The sequence below is a fragment of the Rhinolophus ferrumequinum genome, chromosome 25, assembly GCF_004115265.2.
Source record: "Rhinolophus ferrumequinum isolate MPI-CBG mRhiFer1 chromosome 25, mRhiFer1_v1.p, whole genome shotgun sequence".
Lineage (NCBI taxonomy): Eukaryota > Metazoa > Chordata > Mammalia > Chiroptera > Rhinolophidae > Rhinolophus > Rhinolophus ferrumequinum.
In genome coordinates, this window is record NC_046308.1 from 4,842,408 (window position 1) to 4,863,532 (window position 21,125).

A 21,125-nucleotide genomic window follows, 5' to 3' on the forward strand; every position below is an offset into this window, starting at 1 on the left:
AATACAAAAACAAGCATGGAAGCAACTTCAGAATAGTGGTTATTTGGTGGGGCGAGTGGCCATGGGGAGAATGGCACATGGAATTTATACCTTATCTGTAACATTTTATGTCTTTAACAAGAAAAATAAAGCAAATACAGCTAAATGTAAACATGTTAAATCTGAATGTAGGTGCACAGCTGCTTAATTATATTCTGCATTTTGGGGCTGTTTGAAATGTTTATGAATGAAAAACAGACATATTAATCACCTAGAGAGACTGAGGGACATCTTGTCTAAGATAATCTGTAGGATATTTATAATATAAAGTCCTGTAACTTCAAAAAACAACAACAACAACTAAAGACTGGGCAAAATTAAGCACGCTAACGAAAGTGTCCTAGAAGAATGAAAAGTATGTTGGGGAGAACGCTTCCTGGAACAAGCTGGGTATTTCTAAGTAAATACAAACCTTTCAGTGGGCATGCTGCATCCTTGTTGACTAACAAAATCTTCGATGAGTTCTTTTTATCAGACGGGGACTCTGTCTCTACCAACTTCTCACCCTCCTTGAAGGCAGGTTTGAAGACCCCAAACAGTGGACTGCTGGATGGCAATTAGCTCACTGTGAATAATAAAACCAAACAAACACAGACATCTTAAAACAATACCAACCATGTATCACTGATACTCTTATACTTAAAGTATCTCAACAGGACACAAAAGAAGTCTTTTCTTTTGAATGAAGCAGCGCAGATTTGAGTAGAACACTATAGAACATCTGAGGACAATATTATAAATTAATGCATACCCTTTGCAATAAGGTTTAAAACAACATTCTTAAAGGCTACTATATAATAGAGAATTTCCCTCCCCTCCAAAAAAATTAAAAGTTTGAGGGACAGGATCACCCAAAAGGGAGGAAAAAAGATCAACATAGTATAATTTGTGAATTTGTGAAGATTTTAGGTTTTTGGTTTGTGAGACTGATTTTTGTTAATGGTTTTTTAAAGGTCCTTTTGTGAAAGTAGAATGGCATGGTTGGCTCACTGATTCCATCGTTTCTCCGTATTAGGGAACAAACATGTGTAGCTAAGCTTCTGGGGATGTTATAAAAGCTGGGGCTCAAAGCAGAGTTAATAGCAAAAGCTGTTCTGGAACAGAGTGGAAGCACTGGGCCCTCCTGCCATGTGACGTATAGCTAAGTGACAGCAGGCTGCCATAGCGTCTCCACCACAGGTGACCCTCTATTTGTCAAGTGGAATGGTGGGCCACATGTGAACACATTAGTCAGATAATAAAGTAGGCACACAAGTTCTTGTAATCCAAGGGGAAAATAGGTAAACAGAATTACCTTTCCTACTTAATCATGTATTTGTCAGGCGAGACTTCTGCAGTGCCTCTACTGGCAGAACAGGAAGTCACTTCGATTATTGTCAAGCCAGGCAAGTAAAAACGGTCTTGAAAGAAAATTCTGAATTTAAATTTGGATTTCCTTCATACATTAAATTTAATATACGCCCACTACGCTCTTACAACTGAGACAAGCTTTTCCCGTAATATATGTGTGCTCTGGTTCAGTAGTGAAGTATATCAGTTAGGTCCTACCGGTAGTTACAATTATCCACAGATCTTTAAAAACCAAATATGATAGATGGCATTCAGTGTGACAACCAATTATTTTTTTACATGCTGCAACTAACTGTACAAGTAACTACCTGTATGTTTTTAAATGACTCAGGCTTCTAAAGGGACAAAGGACATCCAAACAGCGTAAATACCAGAAAAGATTTTAATCGTCCAGCCCTAGGGAGGAAGTCAGTGATGATGACCCTAAGGGCCTCAATACAGAAACTTCATCCTTTCTGTAAGATTGAAGAGCTCAGTTTTATTTAAAAAGCAGACATTATTAGAGCGCCACTCACCCACGAAATTCTACCATTCTAACAATAAGATGAGCCTGAACAATGCAGCGCGTGCTCATAACCAATAAAAAAAAAAAACCAGTAACTTTTACCAGCTTGTCAAATACAAGTATTCTTTCTCCTGCATGATTTTGAAAGGTAGGAAAGTTTGGGGCATATACAGTGACTACAAAGGCAGCAGCAGCAGTTGGATAGGTGGGTGTGTGGGGTGGCCCGGGCCAGGGCAAGGAGAAATTCTCATGGGGTCTAGGTCACGTGTTTAACCTGCACACACAGAGACAGCTTATCAATTCAAACCGAGCCCAGGTGAGGAATGCCCCAGAGCAGCATTCTACTCTGTATAGTGACCCACCTGTTTGTTTGGAAAGAAAACGCATTTGCCCAATTCATGACAACTGGCTTTGTTTTTAAGCAAAACCTTTGCCCCCGAAGCTGTCCTAGGTACAAACCTCTCCTTGGGATCTAAGACAGTCTGTGCAATCAGAAACTCGACAGCCTATGCTGCAATGGAAAGAGGAAACATGTCGTCTCAAGAACCACTTCTGTCCGCAAAAGCGAAGTGGCTACTGCAGCCCTTTCTATTTCTAAACACTTTGTCTGTGGGTTCCCTGGTGTTTTGCAAATGTGTGACATCACTAACCTCATAGAGTTGTATTTTGTTCCACTGGCACTTTCCGAACAAGTGCACACAGACTTGTGGCGAACGACTCTTTGCAGTTTAGAAGGCTTGAAAATACTCATCCACTCGATGTCAGACATCTGGCCTGGGGCTTCAATGATGAAGTTACTCGGGTGGCAGCACTGCGACTCACACAGGTTACTTTCCCCCAGACAGCCTTCATTTTTATGCCAACATGAGACTCCAGATCTTCCCATGTGATCTTGACATTCAACATCCAGCTTTTCTGGTTGTTTTGAACCAGAACAATTGGTCAGGCCCAGGTAAACACTGACGTCGTGCCACTGCTTTTCATCAGGCAAAGTTGTGGTTTCCGAGACCTGTTTCTCTTCACTCTGAATCCCAATCCCATCCCCTTTTGGTGATTTTCCATGGATCCTGTACAATGTACTTTTGTTTTCGGGTTCAATCTGCAGTTTTCCTCCCAGAGACCAAGACTTCTGTTTCTCCACTAAGTCTTTTGTACACAGAGATGAGATAGCAATTACACTTTTCTCCCCTAATGAAGTATTAACCTGTAGCTTCTTTTCTTTGCACACATCATAAGAGTTCTTGTCAGCCCAATTTTGCTGAACCAACATTGTCTCGAATTTTTGGTCCTTCACCAGTGACTTCAGATTTTTCTCCCTCTGAACATTGACTTTGGGGTGGTCATTCTCAAGGTCTGATAAATACATGTCTCTGCTATGGTGGCATTACAGAAAAAGGGAAATTATAAGATACACTTGAGACTGTCATTCTAAATAGCTCACCCAAACCTCATGAGCCGAGCTAAATCCTAATAGCACACATTTGTTTGAAATGAAATATAAGAAAGAATATTCTTTCTTCAGAGCCCAGTTTCAGACTGACGATCTCAGGGAGTCTTTCTGACCACCAGGCTCAAACACTCACTTTCCTTTTCTCATCCTTAACTCCCACTGTACCTCGTGTCTCTATCGCAAGTCATTATCTGATTGTATATATTATCTAATTAACCACACAGCAAATTTCCTGTTATAACGATACTGTTCATTAACTGTTTCATGCATATACCCTGCTTTCTCAATAGACTTTTATATGAGGAGGCCATGTTTTAATCCTTCTGGTACCTAAGACAGACGTTAACATACATTAAGTGTTCTGTAAATACTTGTTGATTGATCTGATATTTCTCTTCCTAATTCTATCAGTTTCACAGTAAATATAGGTAAAGTCAGGATTGAAAGGTGATGGAGATTCAAGATACAAAGATACAGTGGAAAGTGCCAAATAGATTTACCATCCCATCCCATTTATCTGGATACTTACATGGCTGAATATTGAAAGCTGGTCTAAAGTAAAAATGACCCATGTGCATAAAATAAAAATTCAGAGTACTACATAAACATGATAAACTTTTTAATAAATTGTCTTTAAATGTTTTCATGGCACATGGACCCAGGTATTCTGATCTGTATAGTTCTGATCCCTCAGAAAATCCAACCCCCTCCTTCTAGAATGGCATGAGCCATGTTATGCTCTTAAAGAATCACCTCCACCATCTGGCCCAGGCACCTCCCAGGGGCAATGAAGTACAAAAAGCTGTGGACGAGAAAGAGGCTATGACAAGCTCAGCGGGGCCACACAGCAGGCCTGACTAGATCAGTGACCAAAAGTAACCATCCAGGATGGTCTGATCACAAATTCCTAATTGGGCAGGTCACAGTGGGGAGTCATGTCCCAGGGGTACAGCTTCCTCAGCGAAGGACAACATCTACCTTAAGTGAGCCCTGTCCAGCGTTCTGACACCTCTAGGATAACGTACCTTTGATGTGTCAGAACAATTTCTTTTCCTGCTCCTCGATGGCACAACCGCTCGATGGCACAACCGCTCGATGGCACAACCGCTCGCTGGCATGAGAGCACGAGATCAGAGAGCCCTCCCTGTATTCCTGACCCCACACACCATCTCTGGGCGCTGGAAATGTTCATTATGCACTCTCCTGTGCCGCCCATGTAAAAGAAATGTTTCTTCATTTTGCCTTTTATCCAACCTTAGAGTTTTCCCCCTCTGCTTTCTCCCGCCTCCCTAATCTACCACCAATGGATTTCATGCATCTGCCTTACGTCTTCTCCTGTGATTCTAACGTATAAAAGCAGCTGCAAAACTGCCATTCTTGGGAGCATCTGAGATCTTGCTCCCCGGCATACGTCATCAGTTTGGCTCAAATAAATTCGTAGAAATTCTCTACAGGTTTGGACATTTCTTTCATCACAAAGGAAAAAGAGCCTGTATGTTTGGGGCCTTGGTCTGCAAGGGCACCCTGGGTTGGCTTGGTACCCATTAGCAGTGGCATGGCTGGGGTACAGAGCGCTGTGTAACAGCCCCCGCAGGAGGCCTCTGGAGAAAAGTGCAGAGTCTGCAGTCATAGCATCTGACCAACCCTGCCCCTTGCATCCCCTTGCTGCAACCACTGAAACAAGCAGGCAAGGAGCTGCGTCCATGCGCGCAGTCGTGGGGAACTTCCCCAAGCCTGCTCCTTTTCACGACTCCTCGGAAAAGTAGACTGAATTTAACTGTGGGACAGTTCTGTGCCTGTTAAATTAAACCACACCTCATATAGTTTTATTTTAATTTTACAAAAACCCATTTAATTCACGCACTGCTTGTTATAGCTGACGGACGAGGTCTCCTTCCATTAACAAGGAAAACAGGAAAACCAAGAGCAGAGCTCATCCTCAGCTGGCTGAGCTCCTACTGTAGCATGCACACCATTCTTTGGCATTACTTCTTTTAGGCGAGTACCCTGTCCTATGTATCTTTATTTTCCCCATTCCTAGCCCAGTGACCATAACACTGTGAGAGATGAATGAATGAATGAATGACACATTCCTGTAGTTTCCACTTTAGCTCAAAGCCTCCTACACAACAGGCACACAAATAATGTTTAATGAATTTCTTTAATCAACTGGCTACCTTAGGATCATTCCTAAAATTCTAAGCCTAGGTCTTGCTATAGCCTGGGATTATAATGACCATTATTAGCTCACATATACTCGTTCCCTACTACATAGGGCATACTAGTAGGTACTGGCTCATAGCAAGTACTTAACAAATATTGACTGAATGATGGAATAAAGTACAAGATCCTAGTAATAACATCTTCCTGTGATTACCTGGATTCCAGGGCCTTTGATTCCTCCATCTTTGAGTCATATATCTGTAATAATTCCTGAGAATTTTCCACATTGAAATTCAGAACTGCAGATCACTCTGTTGTTTTACATAAATCTGCCATAGATATTGGTAAATCAATATAAAATGTAACAATAAAACTAAATTGAGCCAACAATTTGGCACTTTTAAATGCTAAAACAGTCAGATCAGATAGTGACTAGAGAAATATGTTATAAATTTTTGCTTTTATGTTTTCCTATGTCAGCACTGAGATTTGTTAGTATAACTAGTCTCCATAAACAAGACCCTATCTGCTAAGCTAAATGTGATACACATTTAATGTAGTTAGGATTCCAAAAGCACCATAAACAAACAGAAACACACTTTTCCTAATTTGATGTTTGTTTATAAACGTTTCCCACCTGACAGTACAACTGGGGACATACCTGTCTCAGATTATGCAGTTCTGCGTTTATACGTTCTTGCTTTGACTTTGCAATATCAAGTAACTCATCTTTCCTTTTTTCTCTCTCTGCTATTAAAGAACAAATATTAAAATATTTTCCATCAGCCAAATCAACACAAACCTTCATTTTCATCAATTTAATGCTCAGCTAACATTTTTTGCCTCATTCCTGAATTTAAAATTACAAAACTGGGAAGAGCTTTAATATGTGAGCCTGACTAGATCTTTCATCAAATTTGAAAACTTTTGTAATACATTTAATGCTAAGTCAAAAAACGATTCAAAATTGAATCAAAATTGATTCAAATTTGTATCAACTCTATGATAACACTACATGTGTGTTTGCATACTTATGCATACAAAAAGTCAGAGAGCAAGGATATGAAAGTATTAAAAGAGGTTATCTTTGGATACGGGGATCAATGACAATTATTTTCCTCTTTTTTTTGGGGGGGGGATGTTGATTTCCAAATCTCTAAAATTAACACGTGTTACTTTAATTTTAATTTTTTGTCACATTACACAGGTAACTTATGAATGCATTTCATTGTAAAAATCCAAACAACATATTACCTTCATCAATAGGAAAACAAATTAACATTATAAGGGGCAAAAGTCACTATTTTTAGCAGTATGCAAATTAATCTAATATAATAACCTCACAATCCTATGTATTCTCACTGACCAAAGCCCGAAGATACTTGTACCTTTGAGGTAAATAAACTGTATTCATTTCAATAATAGCCCAGCACTCCTTTAAAGACTTCCTATTTCTTGAAAATTCTTTGTTTTTCCTGACAGGTAATTAAGATTCAGAATTCTCTTTAATAAAAATAGCAAGTAATACACTCAATTTCTTAGTGCGAAAGTCAGAACAGAGACGTATTCTTTTTAAATCTTCGTTCTTTTACCAAGACCATAAATGTTTTATTGAAACATGGACACTTCACTATTAATTAGAGTTGGGGTATAAGAAATCAGTATTTTAAAAACAGTTTCAGAACTTGGTAAATGAGAAACCACTGAAGGAAAGAATCTAAAGTGCTATACAAGGACTTGTACCAGAAAAAATATTAATATGATGTTTGAGGAGAAGTCATTTCATTCACATAGAAGTGAGAAACCAAGGAAACGCTTCACTTATGGTGCCAGAAGCAAAGAAGGAAGCGCCTGCTCCTCCTGAAGCCGAAGCCAAAGCAAAGGTCTAAAGCAAAGAAAGCAGTGCTGAAAGGTGTCCACAGCCACAATAAAAGATCCGTAGGTCACCCACTTTCCGAAGACAGCCCAGATACCCTCGGAAGAGCGCCCCCTGGAGAAACAAGCTTGACCACTGTGCCACCATCCAGTTCCCCTGCTTACAAGTCAGCCATGAAGAAGACAGAAGACCACACTGTGCTCATTGTGGACGTCAAGGCCAACAAGCACCAGATCAAACCGGCTGTGAGAAAGCTCTATGACATTGATGTGGCCAAGGTCAGCCCCTGATCAGGCCTGATGGAGAGAAGGCATATGTTCGAATGGCTCCTGACTACGACGCTTTGGATGTTGCCAACAAAATTGGGATCCTCTAAACTGAGTCCAGCTGGCTAATTCTAAACATAAAATGTTTTCATTGTAAAAAAAAAACCACCCCAGTATCGTTAGAAGAAGGTCAACTAAATGTGTAAAATGACCTTCTAATTACATGAATCGCTTTTAAGTAAATCTGAGGCAATCTAAATCAAATTTACAATTTATAGCGATGGTTTTTTCACAGAAAATACCTTTTTCACATGTCATTTCTGTCATTGATGAGAAAGAATAAAGATATTTATTATCATCACTTTCCATTTAAAACATCACGAAAACCACTTAAGAACAAAGACAGATGCTTTGCTGTGGAGTGCAGCTCCACCTGGACAGCGAGTGCAGTGTCTGCTGGGGGCCACAGGGTACCAGGTAAAGAGAGGGGTCTGTGCAAAGCCACCACACACACACACCACACACACACACACAAACGCGAAGCACGCTTCAGGCTCAGCCCTTCCAACGTGGGTCTGTAGCATCATTTTACTTTAGAGGTTATCCTTGAGCACAAAATTGAGAATGTGAACAAAAGCATGGTGAAAGTGGTGGGGCCAGGTTTAAACTATGCTGTCTTTTGTATTCAATTCTGAATTTATTTATTTTTTTTTGCATTAGATGAGTCAACACCATAACAAAAGCGTATACAGTCTATATGTTGTGGACTTGTATTATTTACGTGGAGTTGCATTTAGTTGACGTGAATTCAATTTTGTGCACAAAGAAAAACAGAGAAAAGGAAGTGCGGCTACTTTAGCCGTGGAAGTGACGCCGACGGTGCATCTGTGACTGCCAGCTGGTCTCGGTTCCTCGCACTTCTCATGCTAACGGGATCGTGACATGCTGGCTGCATTCCCAGGGTTTAGATACAATTGTTCTGGACACAGCATGGTCCCTACACAAAAGCCAACCCCTTTATCTGGCATTCAAGAGTAATTTCAAATATATTTGAGCTCTGCCTTAATCTCTGACTTTAGAATGACCTACTGTCAAATAAGAGGAAACTCCACTGTAAATATGAACGTGTCCTTAGAGCAGAGATTTTTCTACGTGGCTAGGTTTAGCTGAGAGAGCAAAGTGGAGTGTCACAGAAGACAAAGAGGGAGGGACCTCTACTGACACCTACCTGCCTGAGCGAGTAGCCTGAGAAGACAGCCTGGTGGAAAGGGCTCTGGGAGTCTGGACCCTGCATAAGTCTCTGAATGACCGAAAGACCTTAGGCAAGTCACACAGCCTTACGGGGGCCACGTTTACAAGGGTGTCTGGGCCACAGACCTATAAACTAGTGTCATCGCTTCACTTACAAACTTCTGATAAGCAATATGGACCAATGAGACGTGTCCCTAAGCCCGTGTGAAGAGTCTTGTCTTCAACAAGAAGAAATCAAGTTCTAAACTTAGAAGGACATTTTTAAGACATCTCCAAATTCAAATAAAATGTGCTCGTTTTTAGCCATAGCAGCTGACAGCATATTATCATGTGAAGCCTTTTAATATCATTTTCAGGCTTAACTCATTTCTATCATTTAAGCACACAAAACTTGCTTTGAGACAGTGGAAGGAGTAAAAGATGTTTAAGAAATCAGCTTAGGAAATGGAAAAGTTACTTCACAAAATGGATTTATTACAGTATTATCTAACAAATCCCATGTATTTTACCCACCAATATACATAATAGGATATATGAGTAAAAATCGGTGAATTAAAAAGAAAAGAGACTGTTAGAAGATCCTTTAAATGTTTTTTCCTTCCTCTGACTTCCCACAGCATTTTATTCCTAGCATTTGCATAGTACTAAATTTCCTGGGCCTTTAGCAACTAGAAGAGTGTCTGGCACACAAATGCTGATGCAAAGATTGTTTGAATTCAGCCACGAAGCTACTAATACATATGTATATTTTATCTATCTGTCTGTCTGTCTACCTACCTACTTGCCTACCTCCCTCCCTACCTACCTCTTTAGCAATATGAGACATTACTTTGCAACACAGCAATCCTAAAAGTAATGGAAATAGTGGCCTCCAGTGGTAAAAATCCACATTTCCCCAATCTTTAAATACATGAGATTCAAATCAAGAATTTCATTTTATTTGAAAAAATGTCAACAGAATACTGCATTTTGCCCTTTAACTTATAGAAATGTATTCTCATCCTGTAAGAAAAGGCAGTGAGGGTAGGTGTGAATAGATCCCAAAAATGTTCATTTAATTTCTATTTGGAGCTTTACCTCCAAATCTAAGATTTTCCTAATATAAACTACCGAAAATGAAAGCCCAATAAAATCCTCTTGCCTGGCAGGGGTAGAGATAATATCTATATGCCAGTGATTCTCAGTTGAGAATAGAGAAAGGAGAGGCTTCCACTAGTGGAAATTCTAAGACCCTGGGGTAGGCAGCGGGGGAGAAAGTGTGGGAGAATATGGCCTGGGCGGCGAGTAGGGTAGGTATGGAATTTTTATGTTTATCAGAAGGGGACCTAACTTAAACCTTACTGATAAACTTGCTTTTAAATCATGAAAAATTCATCCCCAACATTATTATTTTAGGGTCACACTGATGTAACAAAACACATCAGTACTTTTCCTACTGTAATAATTACAGGTAATCTATTTGGAAAAAATAAACAAAAAACGCTGAGTTGCTAATTTTTATATAGTACTTGCAAAAGTATAAACATCCTTCTTCAATTCATAAGGTTCTCTCTTAATGAATTTTTAGAAGTATAGTCACGCACTCAATCTAGGAGGTTAGCTCTTCGTTTTACAGAAAAGCAAACAATTAATAGGGAAGCATGATAACGGCTTTAAAATGCCCGTGTGTGTGTGTGTGTGTGTGTGTGTGTGTGTGTGTGTGTGTGTGTAGAGAGAGAGACAGAGAATTCCTTAGCCTGTCATAGGAACTTTCTTTGATAGAAAGTTTAAGTCACAAATATATAACTCTTTAATCACTTAAATTAATTATCTATTTTTACCAGTAAAAACCAATTCATCATGCAGGCAACTTTTCTCTTGCTTGAGGCGAATGATCTCTTCTCGTTGTTCATTATTTTCTGTTGTCTTTTCATTAAGATCCTCTTCACAAATAGAAGAAAAAAGAAATCCTCAAATAAATACTGGTTCCTAGAATATATGCTCTGAATACCTCTTATGCCCTCAGCAACCCCTTCCTATTAAAATGAAGTCCCGTCGAATCTACAGTCCAAATATGGCCCACATCCAACACGTCACTGCATCCATAGCAGTGACCCTGGCCAAGGCTTTGCTCTCTGGCCAACTGGGCTCCCCGCTGAAACCTTGTCTACTGTCCATGGGGCAATTGGGCAATCTTCTGAAAACGAAAATCTGCTTGTGTCACCTCTTTGCAGAAGCCTCCCCACTCCACTTAGGATGAAACCCAAACTTGTTACCGTGAGCCTCCATGGCCAGGCTCTGCCGGTCACGCTCCCTCTTCTCACCCTGTTCCCTGAACACGTCCCAACCTCAACACCCACCCCAGGGCTTTGCACTTGCTTTCCTTCTGCCTGGCAGACCCTTGGCCCAGATCTTCACACGGCTAGTTTTTCCTAACATCCAAGTTTCAGGTCAGACGTTCTCTCTGAAGACATTTCAGTCCACCCCAAAAAATGACTCTATTTCCCTCACGCTCTAGTCCACTATCCATCACCCTGTTTTTCATTAGGTATGCATAGCATTCAATAAGCATTTATCAAATGCCTACAATGAACTCCAGAGGTTGTGCTATTAACTATAAGTCCCAAAAAGAGTGGACAAGAGTCCGTCCCTGATGTCAAGGGGCTTCCAGTATGATTACAGTTATAGCTGAAGCTACAAATGGAGACAAAACCTACGATTTGCCACAAGTCAGGGCATCATAAGAACAAGATTGAACCTTTTAAGTTAAATCAGCCACAATAAACTTGCACAATTTCAACAGCAACTCGCTGTGTCAGGAGGCCCTCCACGACAGACAGAGGGAGAATACAGAGTAACTTCCGCCAGACCATGGCTCTCTCATTCTAAGGGAGCTCGGTCCACAGTGGGAGTTAGTCTTCGGGTCTGATGCGATGCCCATTTATAAAATGTGATGCTATGGGTGTGGATTTAAGACCAAAATGATAGCTCCTCAGTGCAGTGGTTTACTCTGCCCCACCGTGGGGAGCTGCCAGAGGAAAGCGGGCTATCTCCAAACCCTTCATAGACAAATGTAAACCTTTACTCCACCACTTACTCCATCCATATTCAAATACGTACCACTAACCTATTTGGTAACCCTACCCTTCATTTCATTATAAAGTTTCAAGTAATACTACTTAGAAAGAAAGGAACCATGGAGTTACTATGAAAATAGAAAAGGAAAACGCAAAGGAATTTAAAAAAATAAAACATGCACCAAAAGCCACTCTGGTAGATTGTGTTGTTGTGGCGATTCCTCGTCCCTTCGTGCATTCCTCCCACAAAGAGGCAGAGGAGATTTCTCTACTTCTGGACTCTGGGCCGAGCCATGTGACTTGCTTTGGCCAATAGAATGAGGGAGAAGTGATGGTGTGTCAGGTCCTCATGTGTTTCTACTCCTCTTCAGCTTCTGCCTTCCTCGTAGGAAGAAATACCCAGGCTAGCCTACCGGTGAGGAGACGAGACACATGAACTGCCCAGGTGAGCACTTCGATCCCCACGAGCTTCCAGATTCATGAGTTTGATAAAGACTCATGGTTTCATGCCACTGAGAGATTGCCGCTGATTTTTACAAAGCATGTATTACTAGCGGTACCTAACTGGCACACCAAAGGCAGGATTTTTTTTTTTAACTTTTATTTATTTTAAGTGTGTTTTTCCAGGACCCATCAGCTCCAAGTCAAGTAGTTGTTTCAATCTAGTTGTGGAGGGCGCAGCTCACAGTGGCCCATGGGGGGATCGAACCGGCAACCTTGTTGTTAAGGGCACCGCGCTCAACCAACTGAGCTAACCGGCCACCCAAGGCAGGATTTTTTAAAAATATAATGCATTATGCAGTTTCCCCCCCAACTCTGTTATTTATCTTGTAACACAAAAATTGCAGCATAATTCTATACACTTGGAGTGAACAATTCAGGGTAGGACCTAACGCCAGCAATAGACTGACTCTTAAATCGTAAGATTAACTGATCCCAAATGAAAAAATATATTCCCAGGATAAAATGCTTCAATTTATGTTTCCTCCTTACCTTTCAGTTTATTGATTTCAATCTTCAGTGTCTTCAATTTCAGCTTACAATCTTGCTTTTCTTTCACAACACAAGTCTCCACCATCTTAGCGTCGCGCAAAGCATGCTCTAACAGTTTAAATTTGCCCGAACAGTCTGCAATGTGATTGACTGCCTCAATGATATCTTTGTCCTAAAAACCCAATTTGAAAACTGTTACATCCGATTTGTAAACTCCAGTTAATAAATACGAGAAGGTTACACTTACTAAGATGTCATTGTGTACCAGGTTTCATTCTATGTGCTTTGCATGTGTTAACTCATTGAATCTGCGCAGTAACTCTCTGAGGCAGGTACTGTTGCTATCCCCAGGTGACAGAGGAGTCAACAGTAAGTTGCCCAACTAGTCACACAACTAGTTAGCGATGGAACTCCCATGTGAACCTAGCCACTGGCCCCAGAAACCACGCACGACCCACCATAGCAGACTGTCTCAGAAAGCTCAGAACCAGACAATTCAACTAAGAATGTAAGAGCAATGGGAGGCCTGGTGGCTCTTGGGAGCTTATGCTCTGCATTTCAGATAAATCCCATGAACCCCACTTTGCCTCCCCTTCTTTTCAGCTGGTTAAAATGACAGACTCCAAGGCTTTATCCAAAGCCTACCCAAACCAGAACCTCTCATTGTTGCGATAGCTGTTTTAATGACCGAAAAAAAAGGTACCTGCTTGTTGAAAAGCAATTCAAACAATACCTAAAAGTACAAAAATAGTACATAAACGTTCTCTCCCTCCCCCACTCATGTGGAGTAACTATTGTTAGCAGGTTTTTCCCCTGCTTCAGGACAAGGCTTTCTGCTGTAGCATCACATGTGTGTTCCTGAAAAACCTCACTGTCTGCGCATCTCACACTAGGAGGGCTTATGGGGAAAAAAGGGTTGGGCAGGCCATTCGGAAGCCGATGGAACTTTGTGAGCAGCCAAGAAGCAAACCCCCCAGCAGTCCTGTTAAGCACACGAATACAGGTCAGCAAATGGCCGTGCAGACACATCAGTCAGCCGGTCCTTTCAGCATCTTCATCAGTTCTCACAGCTTCGCCTGGCAGTTTGCTATGATGGAGACCATGTGCTTGCTGAAGCCACTAAGCTGGTCCCTACTTGACTAAAGACAATTCTGTAGCTTTTAATGTTTTCTCTTGAATTTTAAGAACGCGTGCCTCTGGTCACTTCAAAACATGAATGTGCTGGGAAAAATCCCATATGAATGAGCATGAGTGTCCCATTCTACCATCATTCCCCTAGTCACCAATTGTCAAACATATGTGTTATGGCCGAAGAGACTATTCCTCACTCACTGTTTATGGCATGTCATAACTACGTATTTTACATATATTACTGCTTGGTCGCTAACAATTTTTCTCTCCCTTAAAAAAAAACACAAAACATTAATAAGAAATCTGATTGCCAGTGACCTTATGAGGTCCAACAAAGGATTCCTCAGGAGGAAACCAGTTAATCCAGGCACGCTAGGCCATGAAAGGAGCTTTGGAGACAGAGACCAAAAGTGGAGTTCTGCCTCCTCTCCCAGTGCCTTGGGGGCATCATTTTAAACTTGTTTCCCTCATTTCTAAAATGAGAACTTAAAAAACTGAGAAAACTGGTAGCCCGAGCTATCTGAGCTGCGATGGGACTTAAGTAAGATAATGCACGTGACTATATAAGATGCAAAGTACCCTGGCAAATGGAGGTATCATTTTAAATTACCTTTAGCTTTATCATTGTAGTGAGAGCCTGTTCTCGAGCTTGTAACTGTCCTACTTGAGCAGAAAGTTCCACTAACGTGTTGCTGAGATTTTCGTTTCTAGCCTACAAGAGAAAAACACATAAATACTAATTTACGAGTCGTTTAAAAGCGTTCTTTACTATCACTGGCCACAATTTGTGCTCACTCTTCTGTTTTCTCTTAAACCTTTTTTAATAACAAAGTAGGCTAAGTAAGCAGTCATCAGAAAGCAATACAAATATTTATTTCTCCATACCTCTAGCCTCCTCTCAATACTTGTGTTTACCCTAGTGAATTAAATTGGTTATGTTTATAAACATGTCTACTTCCCAATATCTTTTATGTAGAATTCTAGGTTGGCAAGAAACAAGAAAATGAATGGATAAATGTAAACTGGAGGCTGGCCCGGTGGCTCAGGTGGTTGGAGCGCCATGCTCCTACTGTCGAGGTAGCCGGTTCGATTCCCAGATGGGCCAGTGAGCTGTGCCCTCTACAGCTAAAACTGTAAACAACAGCTCTCCCTGGAGCTGGGCTGCGGAGAGCAGCAGGAGGTTGGTGTGGGCTGCTGAGTGCTGCCATGAGCGGCTGGTGGCCAGCGTGAGTGGCCGGCAACCAGCGTGAGCTGCTGTGTGCTGCCATGAGTGGTCGGCAGCCATCGCAAGCTGTTGAGTGCTGCCACTGGCTGCCAGTGGCCAGCATGAGAGGCCGGCAGCCGGCGAGAGCTGCTGTGATCTGCTGTGAGCAGCCGACCGACTGCCTCAGCCGGGGAGAGCACAAGGCTCATAATACTAGCATGGGCCAGGGAGCTGTGTCCTACATAACTAGACTGAGAAACTACAGCTTGAATCGGAGTGGGGAAGTGGGGGAGGCGGAAGAAGGGAGGTAAAAAGATATTTTCATGGAATGCATATTATTAAGTGAAAGAAACCAACCTGAAAAGGCTATATACCATATAATTCTAACTATCTTTCTGGAAAAGGCAAACTACGGAGACAGTAAAGAAATCAGCAGTTGCCAGGGCTTGTGGAAGGGATGGAGCACAGAGGATGTCATTATACATTTGTCAAAACCCACAGAATGCACACCACCAATAGTGAACCCTAAGGTAAACTATGGGCTTTGGTGACCATGATGTGTCAGTATAGACTCACTGACTGTAACTCATGCACTACTGTGGTGCAGGATGGCCACAGTGCAGGAGGCTGTGTGTGTGTGTGTGTGTGTGTGTGTGTGTGTGTGTGTGTGTTGGGGAGGGTGTTGGGGACAGGGAATATAGGAGGAATCTCTATATGTTCCACTCTAAAACTGCTCTAAAAAATGAAGTTTACTAATTAACAAAGACTCCTGTTATAGACTGAATTGCATCTCCCCAAAGGCATAAGCCCTAACTCCAGTGTGATGGTTTTTGGAGATGGGCCTTTGAGAGGCAATCGGGTTTAGGCGAGGTTATGAGGGTGGGGCCCTCACAGCCGGATTAGTATCCTTCCAGAAAAAGACAGCAGGGAACTTGCTCACTCTCTCCTCCATCACTTGAGGACCCAGCCAGAAGGTGGCCGTCTACAAGCCAAGAAGAGGGCCCTCACCAGAAACCAACCACGGTGGCACCCTGCTCTGGCAATGCCAGCCTCCAGAACTGTGAGGACAGAAATCATTGCTGCTTAAAGTCACCCAGTCTATGGTATTTTGTTATGGCAGCCCAAGCTAACTAATACACTTCCAGTTTTTAATTCAAAATATTAATAGATTCTGGAATCATTTTTACTTATTTTATAGCTAGAAACTATCTAGAATAGTAATCTGAAAACAGAAAAAAAGCATAATATAAAATCTATACTATTATTATGAATTATTAAGACTCACTGTATTACCAAGATCTATACTGAGTATCATTATGAAACAAGAATATGAAGGATATAACAAGAGAAAACAAACAAAAATAGTGGCTTTCTCTCTGTGCCTCTCATAAAGCATGAGCTCAAAAACTATCTGATGACTGACAAGTTAGAACTGAATCCTGAAAAATCAGTCTTACAGATTTTATTCCTAGTATGCCAGTAACATTTATCATATAAGACACAAGTCTTCAGAAAGCATCATTTGAAGTTACCAAAACTCGATGATACTAATCTCAGACTTTGAGAAAATTATAAATGATAGATGCTACTAAACCAAATAGCCCACCAGTTAGAAGAGGGTTCTAACGAAGCTTGATCTCCAAGGCAGACTAGCACTGTGCAACTAAATAAAGCAGTACAATGCATACAAAACTATGATGACGGAGGATGGCTATATTTATACACACACGCATGCATTTTTAATGGAAACATTTAAGTCTAATTTTTCAATAACTGAAACACAAACAGAATTTGGGCTAGTGAAGCTTATCACAAAATAAAACCAACCTCAAGGTCTTCAGAGAGGAGAGAGGAATGGGTCGCCTTTTGAGCCATTTCCTGAAGCTGTAGTTGAGTCCTCTGAAGAGCTGTTTGGCATTCAGTTTGATTAGACTCAAGGGTTTTTACCTTCTTCGTGAGTGACCTGATTATTTCAGTTCTTTTGTGCAGTTCACCTGAGGGGAATTTCATCAACTTATTTGTGGTCAGATCTGAAGCTTAAAATGCATCATTTTCCAACACGTGGTTAAAAACTAAGTGTGCTAAAGAAGTTTTAGAAAGATAATTCTTTTCAAAGTTTTATTATAAACGTATGATACTGTCCCCTAGTCAAGGAACGGAGCCCCCCATGTCACTTTCTGAACACAATCTCTCCAATTTCCACTTTCCCAACCACCGATCCTTGTCTTACTCATTTCCTTACTTTTTATTATAGTTTTACCACCTGTAAAATACCACCTCCCTGAAAATACAGTTTCATCTGAACTGTGTATAAATGGAATTACACTCTATGAATTCTTCTGTTTGCTTTTTCCACTTGAGATTCTGCTCCTGAGAGTTATCCACGTTGTGGTATGTAACCCGTGTCAGCACTGTCACTGCTACATAACATCCCACTGTATGACTACGCCCAAATTCATTTATCCATTCTGTTATTGATGACCACTTGGGTTGTTCCCACTTTGCAGCTCCAGTGAACAATGTTGCTCTGCATATTCTTGTGCACCCATCTTGGTGCATTTTTGCAAGAGTTTCTCTAGAGCCTTGCTACTCAAATGAGGTTTGGACCAGCAACAGTGACACCACCTAGGAACTTGTTAGAAATGCAGACTCTTTGGCCTCAGACCTACTGTATTAGAATCTGCATGTTAACAAGCTCCTTAGGTCATTCACGTGTAAGTGAAGCAGAAATGCTGGCCATCAGCTATGTATGTTTTCAGCTTTACTAGATACTGTGAAATGATTTTCCAAAGCAGTTGTACCAACCACCGCTCCCACCAGCCGTAAGGAGCCTTCCCTTGGTTCCACACCTTCCCCAATACCCGATCGTTTCTGCCACTCGCTTAAGTGTAAACTGTTACCTCAGTACAGTTTTAATTTTCACTTCTTTAATTACTACTGAGAACGAGAACCTTATATATTTACTGGCCATTCAGTTTTCCAAGAAATGTCTATTCAAGTTTCTTGCTTATTTTAAAACCAGGTACTGCTAGCTATACATAATCTTTGCTCTTGAATATATTTATATAGAAGGTTTTGTATGTTATATTACATCTAATGTGCAACCATAGTAAACAGTGTGTTGATGTGCATATATGTGTGGGTGGGGTGTGGTCAGAGCAAAACCAGATGAGACTCATGTCCTAAAGACTAGACACTGGTGTTAACCGGAGCTCCACCCAGCACTCTCTACCCTGCAGTACTTTGCTTGCCGGCCTTGAATTCACCTCCTACGTGTTCACAAAGCCCTCCTATCTTCAATGAAACTGCACCCCAGGACCACGGACGGCACTGTGTTGAGATACTCCTCCTTCTCTGTCACCGAGAGCCCTTTTAATGTGTTAGCCTACAGACATGCATAACAGACGCTGCGGCACGCTTTTCTCACCTTCCAATTTGCTGCAGCGCTCTTCCAAAGTCAACACTTTCTGCCGGTCCTCCTCCCACGACAGGAGCTGTCTCTGGTGTACCGCGACCATATCATTGAGCTCCTTATCACGGTCTTTTAATTCGCCAATGAGCAGCTGCAGCTCTTTCCGTTGCTTCTCGATAGTGGAAATCTCAACTTCTGACCCGATGTTCTAATCATAGAAAGTGATTGCTCGTCAAAATAATGCTCATCAATAAAATAAGTCAGCCAAAGCATATTGTCCAAATAATTATATCTTCTTTTGCTGCCAACTCAAGGTAGTTAAATTAATGTTTATTCACTGTTTCTAACGTGGAATCAAAATTATGTGTATTTAAAACAAGCGAGCACCTCCTTGTGCACTCTGCCTCTGTCATTTTCTGTCACACTTCACACGCCACTCTTAAAACGTGGGACCATCTGTAAAACCTCCACTGGCTAATCACAAATAAACCCATTCTGCATTTTTTTTCTTTGCTGTCAACCCTCCCTTGTGTCAATCAACAACATTACCCCTCACTTTGCCCCAGCAATTCTGGAGTAATCAAGTAAAGGGAAACATGGAAATAATTACTGTTTAAATGTAAATATTCTCATAACATCTAGCGTATCTACATATACTCAGTCTACCAAGAACAATGCAATATTGGGACTGGTCCAAACTCAACATATTTATTTAAAAACAAATTCTGTAAAGGAAAAATTTCAAACACACAGACGACAAGAGAACAGCACAATACACGGTCGGACAATTAAGTTCGCGAACTCATCCTAGAAAAAGTGCTACATACCTCATTGCTGAGTATCACTATGGTCACCTTTGAAGTACTCCCCTTGGGAAGCTATGCACTGACACCAGCACCTAGTCCACCCTTCAAAGCAATTTTGGAATTCTTGTTCTGGAATGGCCATCAGAGCTGTCATCGTATGACCCTTGATGTCCTGAATGTCATCCAAATGTCTTCCTTTCAATGTTCCCTTTATCTTCGAGTAAAGAAAGAAGTCACTGGGGGCCAGATCAGGTGAGTAGGGAGGGTGTTTCAGTAATTTGTTTACTGGCTAAAAACTCCCTCATAGACAGTGCCGTGTGAGTTGGTGCACTGCGTGATCCAAGAGCCATGAATTGTTGGCGAAGAGTTCAGATCGTTTTCATCTAACTTCTTCACTCAGCCTTTTCAGCACTTCCAAATAGTAACCTTAACTGTCCAGTTGGCACAAATTCATAACAAATAATCCCTCTGGTATCGAAAAAGGTTGGCAACACCCTTGCAACAAGTTCGCGAACTTAACTGTCTGACCTCGTACTCTCCCATCCACTCGGTACCCAGGTCCTGCCATTATCAAGATTTGGCCTCATCTGTTTCAATGTTTTTGTTGTTGTTGATTAAACATACATTTCACGCTTACATACGTCGGGTGCATCTCTAAAAATGAACATTTTTATATAACCATGATGCCATTTTCATACCTACCCAAATTACCTACAATAATTCCTTTCAAGTATACATCATTTTAAAGTCTAGTGCAGAGAAGTTGGTCTGATATAAGTGTAAATCCAGAATTAGACACCTAGTGCTCTACAGCCTTGGGCAAGTTACTCAACTTCTCTAAGCGTTAGTTTCCTCACCTGTAAAATGGTAATACCAGCACTGTGACTTCTTAGAGTTGTGTGGATCACACAACATAAACTGTCAAACACTTCAGTATTTGGCACATTGTAGGCACTCAGCAAACATCAGCATTATTAAGATTTTTAAGTCCTATTTCAAAATATGGTGCTGTTCCCCCATCAATGAAATAAAGACCTAAACGTATTAGCTTTAAAGAATTCCACCTTAAAGGCAGCACTTTATAAAGTGCACCAGAGGCCTGTGTATTGTTTTACATTTTAAGCAGGTACCGTGCCTTAAAAACCACCCAAGTTCGGCCAAAATGCACGTCGCGCTCCGAGGTTTGCTTTCCTCTCGCCCCCGACGCACCGGCGGAAACGGCGAGCCCGCGGCGGCCGCTCACCTGGCGCCCGGAGATGAAGGTCGTCGACGGGATCATAGGTGTTTCCTCCGCCCCCGGAGAAAGTCGCTGTGCGCAGCGTCACCTTAGAAACGCCATCCGCGCGCCTGCCCGGAGCCGCGGGACGAGCCCCGAGACCCGCGCCCTCTGCCGGCCCAAGCAAGCCCGCCCAAACCGCCTGCCGAAGCGGATCGCTCAGGTCCGCCCCGGCCTACGGCGTAGCCAAGGGGCCGCCCCCGCTCTCGCGACACCTCCGCAGCCCCGCAACCCCGCGCGGGAGACTGGCGCCCACCCGGCCACGTGGGGCGCAGCCGGCGCCGCTTTCCCGGCGCTGCGTTCTTCCAAATCCGCGCCGGGAGCTCGCGGACGGTTTATCTGAGAAT

The 21,125-nt window shown here is 41.8% G+C and overlaps 1 protein-coding gene across 5 annotated transcripts; it reads right to left on the reverse strand.

Annotated features, from left to right (window-relative positions):
* Positions 1–496: 496 nt before the first annotated feature.
* CCDC62 (coiled-coil domain containing 62) lies at positions 497–20,933 on the reverse strand. Of its 5 annotated transcripts, none has more exons than XR_004422039.1 (9): positions 20,746–20,933; positions 18,712–18,904; positions 17,112–17,278; positions 14,691–14,792; positions 12,950–13,121; positions 10,721–10,822; positions 6,169–6,254; positions 5,722–5,836; positions 3,136–3,267 (listed from the first exon to the last, which is right to left on the reverse strand). XR_004422039.1 is itself a non-coding variant. In XM_033097164.1 (8 exons), the coding sequence occupies exons 1-8, from the start codon at positions 20,779–20,781 to the stop codon at positions 3,241–3,243; spliced, it is 888 nt and encodes a 295-aa protein (XP_032953055.1). In that variant the 5' UTR covers positions 20,782–20,933; the 3' UTR covers positions 3,158–3,240. The 5 variants fall into 5 exon arrangements, 2 of the variants coding, with proteins under 2 accessions (XP_032953056.1, XP_032953055.1); XR_004422038.1 differs by having other exon boundaries at positions 6,169–6,257; XR_004422040.1 differs by lacking the exon at positions 6,169–6,254.
* Between the last annotated feature and the right edge of the window lie 192 nt (positions 20,934–21,125).